Genomic DNA, 13,334 nt, shown 5'->3' on the forward strand with positions numbered 1-13,334 from the left:
ACCCCCGGCGCGTCTACGTAGAACATTTAACAATCTTTATTTTTGACTTATTCGACTGGATTAAAGTGTAAAATCCTTCGTATTTGTTGACAACGCAACCATAGTTCTTAGACCGTGAATTGCGCTCTGCGCATAAGTATTAACTTCCGCATTTCAGACAAGTGTCGTGATATTTTACCATGCTTTGCACGAACTATTTTGGTTTATGCTCTATATTCTGTTGGTAGATTTTTAATTTACGGAATAAAATCCCGGGCAAAAATTTTTTATACATAATTATATTTTGTAAAATATGTCCATTTTTATACATAATTATATAAATTTATATATATTTATATAAATTATAAGGGTTTATATATAATAATGTCAAATTATATATGAAACATAGTATATATTTATATATATAAAGAAATACTAATTTATTATATATATATATATATATATAATTATATATAAAAAACACTTTTATCTAATTATATATGGACATTTTATATATAATTTTGCGATTATATGTATAATTTTATATATTTCTATATAATTTTATATTGTTATATATAAAAAATTTTTTCACAAGTTATGACTCATTGATTATATGCTTAAAACATATTCTAGTACTGATTTTTTAAATAAAAATACACCAATTTTCAGAAAATCTTATATCAACAGAATAAAACATTACCGTGACAAAAGAATTTCAAACTTCATTTATCGAGACATTTCAATTTGAAAACATTAAAGTTATAACTTGCAGTAATCGATTATCGAAGATAGCAAAGTTTATTATTTTTTATCGGTAGTAAGTGCAAAAGATGTTAAAAAAAACTTGTATTAAAGATACCAACAATCATTAATTTCAACTTTGGTAATATCTAAAGATATTTGAATATACGGAAAGTATCAATTTTCACGAGCGTTGGTCCCTCGCCTTAATACCTTAAATGCACGAACTCGTCTACGTGCTAGAATCGTTTACACCCTCTTAATACTTACAGCACATATACGTGCCGATAGCGCGTACGTGAACGCGATGCGTAACAAGGTTTACGTGATTCACAAAAAAAGAGAAAAAGAGAAGATTTAAAAACTCGCAAACTTATTCGATTTATATAATATAATATGTTTATTTATAACTCGCTTCTCTCGCAATATATACGTATATACAGTTTACTGTGCTTATACTTTTTTGTTTGCAAGCTTGATAAAAAATCGAAAAATTCTTCCTCGCGGCTGTTGTTCTTTTACGTAACGTTAATGCGCTTGGCAACAACTTCATATTTTAACCTGACAATTTTTGAAACGCGCAGAGTGGAAGTTTAGATCAATACTTTTGCAGTGATGAAAAATAAGATCTCTCGAGAGAGGTATTAAACTTTTTTTTCATTTCGCTGTGTTGTACGGTGTGGGCAAAAAAATGAAATAGGACGGGCTATAAAACGAGGAAAACGCTTTACGGTACATTTCATAGTATCTTTTTCCCGACGATATTTTTCCTCATTTGATATTGGCGATGACAAATATCTTTCTATTCTTGCGAACTTGCACATACACAGGCTTAGGCACAATTTTTATAATGTTGAAATCATTCAAATTTTTATCTAACTAGTATATTAGAATTGTAGACATTTGCTCGTGCTAATTAAACTTAAGAGGATGCCGTTGTCCTGTTTTACCGACTTTAAGTTAGGTTAGGTTCACTTTTTATTGAATATACAGATTGAAAAATCACAATAAAAGTACTGATAATAATGAATAGAAACTAATTTTTGTTGTTTTATGTCTCGACATCGATTCCGCACGCAAATATATATACATAATTAATTCAAGTACAAATATTTTTGATACAGGTTTTTAATCTCATTTTTATTACTTCAGTATTATTCTTTCATGGCTTCTCTATTGAGAACGCCATATTTTGTGCACAAATAAACTGCAGAACTTTTGCATTAAATAAGTATTGTTATGAGTTGGTGCAAGAGGTCGATAAAAACCTGTAATTTTTAATTTTTATTGTTTTTTATAAGAAATTACAGTGCTCCCCATTCCATATTATCAGTACTTTAATTGCGAAGAAAGATTTTTCAATCTGTATAGCCAATAAAAAGCAAAGTTTTTGAACTCAAAGTCGGTAAAACAGTCATGGTCAGCATCCCTTTAAAATTAAAATGTATTTTATAAAAAAAAAAAACATTTTTATGTGAAATTTTTATGCATATTATTATTATGTATATTATTATGCATATTATTATAATGTATATATAACTTTACATTATTCATATAAATAATGAGATATGAAACGCATTTTAATTAAACTTGGTGGAGATATATCAAAACTTAGGAGTGAATCTCATCATTTTTCATTTCCGGATGTAAAATTGACTCATGCGCGATAAACGGCAATCTGACTTACACGGAAAACTGATTCTGCGATTTTCTCGGACTTTGTGCAATCTCTCTTTTTCTCCCCGACTCTCTCTCTTTCCATTTCTTTCGGCATCGGCAATAACACGCCTGCTATCTATATTCGTGCCCGCGGAGAGAATTTCGTTTGTCGAGAAATTTTATTCTCCCTTGTTCGACGCGATCGAAATGCAAACTCCCCCTCGCCGTTTCTGGCATCGGGTCGGTACTTCCGGTTCGCTCAGAGCGAGACGTGTTATGCACGTATACATTCGAGATTCTTTGCTGCAATATGGATTTACGGTAGCATCAAGGAAGAATGAAGGAGCATTCATAGACATGCCTTATGCTCGCGTGAACGCGCGGGATTTCCGCAGTTTCTCTCCCGAGCTTTTTTTACCCTCCTACCCTGAATTTCTCGCGTGCCTCCACGCTCTTCAACTTATCCTTTGTGCTCATCCGAATCGTCTTTCCGTCACACTCCTTTAGCCCTCGACATTCTATCGGGCTTCTCGCCAGATAGAGGAATACGAATACTTCATAAATATTCAAAGGGCCTCGCCTCGCTAATAAATGAAATCGGAACTGAATCGGGTTATTCATCCATTTCGCAAATATTTAAATAAAGGAAAGTTTTATGTCATTTTTCATTCTAAAATGTAAAGCTGGGAATTACGAATTATTTTAATCATTCTATTAAATTATTTAAGAACTCTTGAGAAAAATCATCGGAAAACGTCTCAATTATTTTTTTATCCTGCGAACGTGAAGATTTGCATAATATAATTAAATTTAAACGATATATATATATATATATATATATATATATATATAGTTCAGCCAAGCTATATTTGCATTATTCTAGAATGGCGCGAACTTGCTTTTGTACGGGGGCGCAAAGACAGTCACGTCACGTCTATTCGGGGAGTATTTCCAGAGAGTTTCAGGAAAATATTTTAGTATTTGCGTTTCCCCATGAGGGCCAACGTACGCAAAGACGGGGTTGAAAGGAAGGGGATGAAGGTTACGGCGCGTAAGTATCTCTCTTTCGATCGCGCGCACTCGCTTCGATGCTTACATTCGTCTGAAAATATACAGTTACAGGCAAAGGGAACGTTTATCCACACGCAACGTGAGATTCCGCCGAGAAACATGGATTTGCAAGTGCTCGCATGAGAGCGCGGAGAAGCTTTCTGACAGGGCCTCCCTTTTAACCTTGCTGCTCCGTCTAGGCGAATTTCCGACACACATTTTTCGTTTCTTCCTTCGTTTGCTTTATATAACGCCTTCTGCGATCACCTCCCGCATCTTTATTTATTTATTTATTTATTTATTTTTTCGTTGAGTGCCGCAAAAGATTTATCCAAGATTCTACAAGACTGAAAGTAATTGAAATATAAATTCTCCTTTCTCTCATCTTGTGCGAATAATAACGCAAAGTGATCTTCTTCACATTTGTAATATTTGGTAGTATATTTGCAAGTTGCTGATATAAATTGATTATTTTCTTTAAACTAATTAAATGAAGATTTCTTATATATAATATAATATATGTTTTGACTATTCTGGCTTGAATAAAGAGTTTGGAGATACACAATTTATTCAACGTGCAATATTTTATGACAATACGATTAGAAATAAAAAACTGATATATCACAGAACAATATATCATGTCTTGAAGTCCTTAGAGAATCATGCAGAATAATCCTTATACTCTTCGTACTCTCTACGAGAGAATTTTTCTCGATATAAGATGCTTTTCTTTTCGATAAACATTATTGATTCAATCCCCGAGCAATTGCATCTACCTATGTGGAAAACAGATTTCAGCGAAATAGAATGTCGAGGATGCGCTCGATAATGCCAGAATTTAGGAGGGACAGTCGCATACAAAGCATCAAAGCAATATGTCATTTATGCAAAAACTCATTCACCAAACGACGACATTTTCGCGTAGCCATATCTTCCGCTCTCCGTTTCATCCGTCATTCTCGGGGTCTTACACGTTTTGCGATGTCAGACCAGCGAGTACTTATGCTTCCTCGCGCGTTCGGACTATGCGCATGCATTTGCCACCAGGAAATACGTACGATTCGAGAAAGGATGAAGAAACGTTTCCACGGAACTACCGCCCAATCAATCTCTCTTTCTCTCTCTCTTTCTTCCCTTTTTTTCTCTCTTTCTCTCGGCTTTAGAATCGTCTCGCACGCTTCCTCTCGCGCCCACGTTGCTTCGTTTATTTCCTTTACATCCGTGGCAGGGAGCTTTCGATCCGCAACTTTTACTTTGCCATGCCAAGCGGCTGTCGAAGTGTTTTGTAATCCCGGAAAAGATGTACCCCGTGAGAAAATTGATTTTACACCCGGATGCGCGCTCTGTCACGTCCTAAAACGCATCCAGCGCCTTTCAAGGATGACAGGTTGCGATCCTTTTCGTGCCCGTTCATATTTCTTCGTGTCGCAAATCGTGTATTTATGGCAATAGTGATTTATGACGTAGTAAAATATTGAGTAAAGTGGCAGACAAACTTCTATTTAATTGTAATAAGAAATTGTTGGGAAAGTAAAAGTTTTGCGTACGAGGAATAAGACTTAATTAGACCATTAAGGAAATGCTGACTGTTCTACCGACTTTGAGTTCAAGGGCTTTTCTTTTTATTGGGTTTACAGATTGAAAAATCCTTTTCCACAATTAAATACTGATAATAATGAACAGGGAGCGCTGTAATTTCGTATAAAAAACAATAAAGTTAAAAAATTACAGTTTTTTATCGGCCTCTTGCATTAGCCCATAACAATACTTATTTAATACAAAAATTCTGCAGTTTATTTGTGCACAAAATATGGTGCTCCCAATAGAGATGACATAAAAGACTAATATAGAATAAAAATGAGATTAAAAGCTTGTATCAAAAGCTTGTACTTGAATTATATAATTATGTACGTATATTTGTGTGCGGAATCAATGTCGAGTCATAAAACAGCAAAAATTAGTTGCCAGACAGCGTTTCGCATTCATTATTGTCAGTACTTTCATTGTGGAGAATTTTTCAATCTGTATATTCAATAAAAAGTGAACTTAACCTAACTTAAAGTAGGTAAAACAGAACAATGCAGCATCCCCTTAAATGGTGATTGAATTAAGTTTAAAGAAAAAGTAATTTTTGAATTTTAACACATTCTTTCTCGTTTGATATAATTTATTATTTATAATTAGAAATAAACACACACACAAGTGTCCATAAGAGATACACGCGAACATTTGGCTATTCCAATAGTAATAAATATTTTGCAGAAAATTGAATAAAAAAAGAGGTATAACTCTTTCGTTGGATTTTTCGAAAAACAAGCAGACGATATTTCTCTCGTAATCATCAAGCTGAAATTTTGTCTTGCGCAAATTATCAATTTGTCAACCTATTGCTAATGAAAAACAAGACCGCAAAGCATATACAATATTTATCATTCACGCCATGCTATTCGAGTCGTTCGATCGTACCTACCAATTACCAATAAATTGCATGCGGTTGCGGTACTGTGCTTTCATGTGGAGTATACACAAATCTAGCGCTAACGTGGTTAAGCACACACAACGACATGAAATGATTTTCAAAAATGGTCAAAAACAGAAACAAACGAAATTTTCAAAAATAGAAAAGTGAAAAAACTATTTTAAAATTAGGTACATGATTGATGAATTAGCATATTATTGTACAATATATTAGAGCTAGAAAATTTATGTGTATGTGCAATGTCATCATAACTTTCATATTTGAAGTTAAGCAAAGATTTATTATAGAGGTGAGCGATATTTAATTTGCAATGTTTTAAAGTATCCACTCGTCGAGCGAAATTAATCACATAAGTATTCCGAGAACGACGTGTCATAATTACTTAATTATACCGCGATATCACGCAATATTCTGGAAAACTCGAAATATGAAACTATAAAGCGTCTTTTAATTACGCGTGCAAGGATGGTATATGAAACTATATATTTTGTAATTTGCTTTAATTGCGCAGCATATTTCTCGTAACTTGAATGTATCGATAATACAACGACAGTCAAATTTCGTTGATAGCCGCCGCAACGGATCATCACATGATAGCGTGTTGAAAATTTTGAAATTGCGTGCTTCGAGCTAAGTGTTTTTGCTCGTCGATCATTTAGGATCGTGATTACGCGCGCAAAATTTTGGACGCGTCGATATAAAACGCGCTATATTGCAAATAAAAATAAAATTCAGTTGCCCTATTATCGAAGATAATAAGCTTTGTAAATTAAGTAATAACAACCGGCTGGTTTGACGCGTCAGAAAAGGATTATTAACGCAAATGGAATCAATAAGCGGATGAACGAAAGGTTGAACTTAATCGTGCACGGTTCACCGAGCTGTGCGCCGCGTTGGGAGAGAATTTAATAATCGTGACATTTACCCGTGATATTTGAAATTGAATTGTATATATTTTAAAAACAAGAATTCAATGAATTAAATTTTTTTGTTAATTATCACGAATACTATTTATTTTAGCATACGTGCAATTTAAGCGAGAGTTTTCTGTTTGCAATATTTTTTTTCAGAGGCAAGAAGGATGACGGTGTAAGACTTCTAGAATAGTGCAAATACGATAGCCCGCGAAAAGTTTATTTTCGAAGGTTTCCAACACGATCGGAATTCGGATCAGATCGTGGGAAGAAGTTCGTTACAGTAACGAACTGGCAAACCTTTTACCGGACTCGTGCGCATCCGGTTCCTTAATTTTGTTCTCTCCGAGTAAAAGAGCGTCGTGTCTGCCGGACAAATCCACACGTTTGCAACGACAGCATAAACTTTCTCAAACGAACGACTATATAAGCGTGAAAAATAAACTTTATAAATTTCAAACTTTGCTATTAGCCGACAGATTGCTATTTCAGGCAATTTAGCATGAGAATCGTTGAATATTTATTTTGAAAAAATTATAAAAAATATATTTCACAAAAATCTTTACAACAATATGACTAAACTTTGATTTCAAGGTTTAAGAAACGTTTATCGTTCTAATATCATCGTGAACCAAGACGTCTCTCTGCTTAATGCGACATAACATAATAAAAAAGCATAAATTGATTCATAAAAGTACAATTCTCAATATCGATACATGTTTCATTATTATTGTTCGAGAGCAAGGATTTTTATTTTCCATTTCTCCCCTTCTCATTGCACTTCGTGCATAGGTTTATATTGCAAAAGGCAAAAGTCCATTTCTCAACCGCACTACACTTTTACGTTCTTCGTTCTCTTTTATTCAGGAATAAAAAGCTTTCTATTTTCTTTCTGCACAGAGTTAAGGGCCCAGTGACTCCTTTGTCAACTTTTTGTCGCAGACGGAAGTGCATCTAACCTTCATTAAGCGTTGCCTGGTAAACGCGCGCTATTCCTAACTTTTTTTTCTTTGCATATACTTTATTTAGAGTAATGGTATATATCACGAGCGTAATGTAGCGTACGTGAATTTTTGGCGCCGCAGATTTTATTTCAGTCTATTTTATTAATGAAAATTAATGTTTGGAAGATTATATGCAAAGTGTTCTTCGGTTTTCTCAGAAATTATTACTAAGCTGCAAAAATTTGCATTTTAATCTCCATCCACCATCGCCGAGAAGTTTTTCTCGTACTTCGCGAGACGTTTTGAAATGTAAGAACCTTGCGACAGATGGAATTCTTGAGTAGATGCACAGACATGTTTGAAAAAACTTAACATAACATAATAAAAAGTAATAAAATTATAATTCAACTGAAAATATTCGGTAAACATTTCAGTAAACTCTGATAATTACGAAACTATATTTACGTTTAGTATTTAAAATAAAATTATAATCACACAAAATAATTATGTAATAAATTTAAAATAACAATAGTTTCGTCTAGAAAATTGCAAAGAAGACAGCCCAGAGCTCTGGTGTAAGACGTATGACGTTTCTTCAAGAACAGCCATTTCATAATATGCACGCGCAGTAAAATTCATCGTCTACGATTAAAATTCCCGAGTAACAGTGAAATTCTTCAATATTTTTCAGCCGCGGAACGGAACGGACATTTTCTCCCCGAGTCGCGAACAAATTGTGATTCCGTGCTCGTGAAATCCTCGAAGGCACGCTTCGCATTTCGCTTCACGGAACTTTATAAGTTCCATCTCATGGTTCTCGCTGGCATCTGCGTAGAAATTTACGCGCGGTTTCGCCATAACATGGCCATCGACTCGCCGTCCACCGGCGAATAAACCTGCTTTAATGGCATACTGAATCGGTTTAATGTCTCCGATAGATGCCGAAAAGGATTTTGCCTTCACCAAGGAAGCGCCGCCGAACGCTTTCGTCTAATGCTTTCCAAAATTTGCATCCTAATCTTCGTAAACCCCCGCAGGGATTACGGCCGTCTTCTTTCATCGTGCCGAGGATTTGCTTAACCTCGGCTTTCTTTGAGAGGCAATCCTCGTCCTACCGCGATCGATATAACATTTTACAGAGTCCCCAGTAAAGTGCATGCCTTGTAGTAAGCGAGCGTATAGATATATATTAGGTAAAGCAGCACGTAAAGAGATTCACTTTCTAAATTGTTGATCATATTAATATTTATCATAAAGAATCTGTTATCTAACCCAAGCGAGATTATTAATTCCGACACGGTTATATGATAAACTCGTATTACACGTAATATTTAATATTTCAATTTACATGTGGTTATGAAACAAACAAAGATCGATAAAGACCCTTAAGGAGATGCTGGTTACGTCTGCTTTATCGACAAATTATATTTATTTAATTCTTTATTAGCTTTACAGAATAAAAAATATTTCACTAGAATTAAAGTGTTCATAATAACCAATCTGGGCTACTATATAAATATATGTACATAAAAAGAAACCCAGAAAGTTAAATAATTACAGTTTTCTTATTGTTTAGGTTAGGTTGATCCAATACAAAAGACCGATAGAAAAACTGTAATTATTTAGCTTTTTTGGTTTTTTTATGTACATATGTAGTAGCCCAGATTTGTTATTATGAACACTTTAATTTTAGTAAAGGATTTTTCATTCTGTATAGCTAATAGTTAAATGAAAATAATATTTGTCAATAAAACAGACCTAATCAGCATTCCCTTAAGGGTAACGCGAGATCGTCTAATGAAAATTCAAATCTCGATATGAAAGGACCATCGTAAATCACGAAGTCGAGCGATAGACCCCAATCGATCTTTGGAGAAGTGGCTGAAACTCAATGTAAGTTCAAGTGCTCCTATTAATCCGAAAATTACCGTAAGTACTGGTGACATTATTAGTAGCCGGAGATGGGGCAAGTTTCGGAACGCACCGTGAAACTCGGAGGGAGGTGACCGCCGAATTGGCAGCTAATCAAACACCCGGTTGATGAAGGTAGGAGATTTATAGTAAGTAAATACAATTAGGAGAGTCACGAGTGCTCCGAGTAATCTTTGGTCCCAGCTGACGCTATATAACTCGACTACAGCTAACCTGACCTAACTAAATAATCGAATTAGAGGCGTCTTCTCTCCCCACGACGGCACCCTCTTCGCTACAATAAAGTTTTCTCGCGTCCGTTTCTGACTTACATTCGCCCCGATCTCCGGTCTGCGTTCGCGAAATTGTTCCTGGGACAGTAAATTGATTGTGGTTTGACGACGGACATGATTTCTCAAAGTGTTGTCACGGCAGTTCCTTGATGAGCATAATCTTCGGAGATAGGTGCGCCTGTTTGAATAGGAAATTAAGGGACATCTATTTATTACTTGAGAGATCTTTAAAAAAATACTAGCAAGATCCCTGAATATATACAGGTGAAAAATATAAAGCAGAATAATAATTATTTTTTTCTTGTATAGTTAAAGTTTGTTTTATATGTACACTGAAAGAAAAAATTATTGAATTCGAGTAAATATTTATTTCAATACTGCCTAATAACTCATTTATTTGAAACTAATAATATTGATTTTATATGAAAAATATTTATTTGTTACAAATAAATGATTTATTAGATTAAGAAATATTGAAATAAATATTTATTATATACGTTCTTTGCCTATGTCCTGATGCACAAGCGTTCTTTCTACAATTACTTCTTTTTTTTTAAATTTGCGATACGTAAGCAGCCGTTGTCATATGTATCTGTTACCTTCAATAACTGTATAATTATCTATAATCTGTCATTCTGTCTCTGTATCTGTAGATGCTGAAGATTCTTTGGACCGAAACGTACAATAAACTAGTTTCTTTTAAACTCGAAATCTTTACGCAATTTCTACCGCGTCTGGCTCATAATTAGCCCGTCCTTTGTTTAATTTTTTACTAGAGCTTGTATTTTATATAAAATATTTAATAATTTAATAATTTATTTTTTAATGTTTAATAATTAATTTTACATATAATTCGACAGTTTTATAATTAATACGATTAAAAATTCATCGAAAGTCTCGATCGTACCATAGACATGCGTAATGTTTCTCACAAAGCTCGAAGTTTTCTCGCGAGGACCATCCAAAGTTTGGATATTGATATCCAGATATTTCAACACACTGCTGGCAACTATTCTAAATAGTTTTCAAGCGCGACAAACGATACCTTCGGTTCTCGATCGACATTTGATCAATCTCGAGGAAACATCGCGTTGGTGCTTTCTTTGAGAGAGGACGATTTCTCTCGCTGAAAATATATAACTTTTCTGTCGTTTACAAGAAAAACTTTCTAGACTTATAGCTGTACGCGACAACGAAACTTTCGCGTGTCCGAGTTGCTAGAAAGTACTTCGCACTTTATGCAATGACATATTGACACGCATTTCAAATGTATTTTAGTTCAATGCGTAGACATCTCAGCAAGATTTCGCATTGCCTCAGAGATCAATTAATTTTCTCTGCCCAATAAAAAAATTAACGCATGACAATGTGCGAAAAATCAATATAATTTCTTTTTGTAATAAATAGTTTAGAATTCGATAATATACACATATAGCTGATATACAACAGTGATTGGATAACGATTTAATGTTATTAAATCTGTCATTTGCATATATTGCGGTAGATGTAAATAGATGCGCGATTATTGATTTATACAATAACTGACAAATGGTTATACAGCATCTTTACTCATCGTAAATTATGTATCTGCCGAATTTCTTGAAGCTCGTTTGAAAGGCCCTCTTTATTGACGGATCATATCGGTAAAAATGGCGCGATGTCCGGCCGGGCGCAAGTGCGGCCCGTCAATAAAGGCGCGCATCCAGTGATTTACGAGCCGCATGCGAAATGATGACAAAAACAGGCCGCAATAAATCGTGCGACTACATCGGTCCCGCGGTTATTTGCTGTATATCACTTGGAAAGAATCCGTAAATTTGCCTGCCGCGAGCCAAGATCTCGTCATAAATACCATAGCGTGACCATAGCACATGTACATATATAGGTTAGGTATATAGGAGACGATGGCGAAGCGGAAGGCGCGTATATGTAGCTCCGACGTAGGTGACCCGTAGTAATTTATCACGTTAATGTTTTCTTTTATTGCCGTGATACGCATAAAACCCGTAGCTGTAGCGTACACTTACATACGGAAACTGCGCGTGTTTCAGAATAAACGAGAACACCACGCGGTCCCAGTTCCTGGCCTACTTCAGCTTCTCGTCCAAAGCGAGCACGTCGGTCGGCTGGCCGGTGAGGGGCGGACATCCGGTTAACAACACGGGTAAGATGTGTTTTGCTCTCTTTTTTTCACAATAAAAAATTAAATTATACTGCGTTTTAACGCACAGCTTTTCCTAACGCACTGCGATATTTTTCTCACTTATATTCTCACAGATTTTATAAACTCGAAGAGATGCATCCGGGGAAAAAATACATTACCTATTTTTTTTCTTAAGTAATATACACTTAATAATTAATTTTTGATTGAATATATAACGACTATTTGTAATTAAAAAGCTGATAATGTTAAAATCCGAGAGAGATTTTGAAATTCGATGTTCCGCTGAAGAGCAAAAGTCAATATTTGCTCGACCTTTTTAACGTTCCGCATTTCTATTATAACTTGATATCCTATATTGACGAATGCATTAATCTGTTGGACAAGTGAGATTATGAGCTGCGTAAACTTGATCGCGCACTAACGCATCCTGTTTCGGATGGCTTCTATCATAGACTATTGCAGCTACATGCCAACAACCTAGTTTACTATCGTGTTCCCTATGATGGTAACTTTATCTTCTTGTAAATTGCACTTCTCCGCGATATATCTTATCATGTAGAATGTTCAGCACCGTGGGCGATCGGTGCAGATAAAATTTTTCTTATCATCCACGTGAAAAGCTTTACAAGCTTACAAAGGTAAACTTTTCCGATATACACAGACGCAGAATTGCTGAAACTTTTTGACTTGCGCTCCTTTTTCCACGAGAAAATGCGAGGAGTGACGAGGTTTTTCGTTTAGATTTTCAGCAAATAAAACGTTTTTTTTTTTTTCGCGAATATTTTTTGCGAAGCAAAAAGCACGACTATTTCCATGAATGAATTAATAGAGCAATTTTACTCGGTTCTTTCGAAAAGCCGCGTTGGAACGAAAACAAACTATTTAACTAACTTGCTGAAGCGTAAACTTTGTAGTATATTCGCAAATTATCGATGTGCGTTTTGCATGTAGAATTGAGTTACTATACGTTAACTTGGTTGCTCTTCTCGATTAAAGCGTACGTTAACGAACGTTTGCCGGACCTTTCTAGCGCGTATCGCCTATAAAATTCATAGCAAAAAATCAAAGAGTCACGATGAAAAAAACGGAGAAACGACATTTATAAACGTCTACTATAGAGCGCATTCTTCTTCCGGGATTGTAAAAACAGAGAGAAATCCAGGTAAAATGTCAAAACGGCGTGTTTTTGCGATAATAATT

The 13,334-nt window shown here is 34.9% G+C and overlaps 1 protein-coding gene across 4 annotated transcripts in view; it reads left to right on the top strand.

Moving 5' to 3' along the window:
- The window catches only part of LOC114942262 (uncharacterized), a 346,485-nt gene that overhangs the window by 218,505 nt on the left and 114,646 nt on the right, over positions 1-13,334 (top strand). For all 4 annotated transcript variants that reach the window (XM_085488071.1, XM_085488070.1, XM_085488072.1 and 1 more), the window contains one exon: positions 12,022-12,134. In XM_085488071.1, the coding sequence (XP_085344197.1) occupies positions 12,022-12,134 (113 nt within the window). The remainder of the gene's footprint in view (positions 1-12,021; positions 12,135-13,334) is intronic.

The sequence above is a fragment of the Nylanderia fulva genome, unplaced genomic scaffold, assembly GCF_048542155.1.
Source record: "Nylanderia fulva isolate GAGA-0341 unplaced genomic scaffold, ASM4854215v1 Scaffold62, whole genome shotgun sequence".
NCBI lineage: Eukaryota > Metazoa > Arthropoda > Insecta > Hymenoptera > Formicidae > Nylanderia > Nylanderia fulva.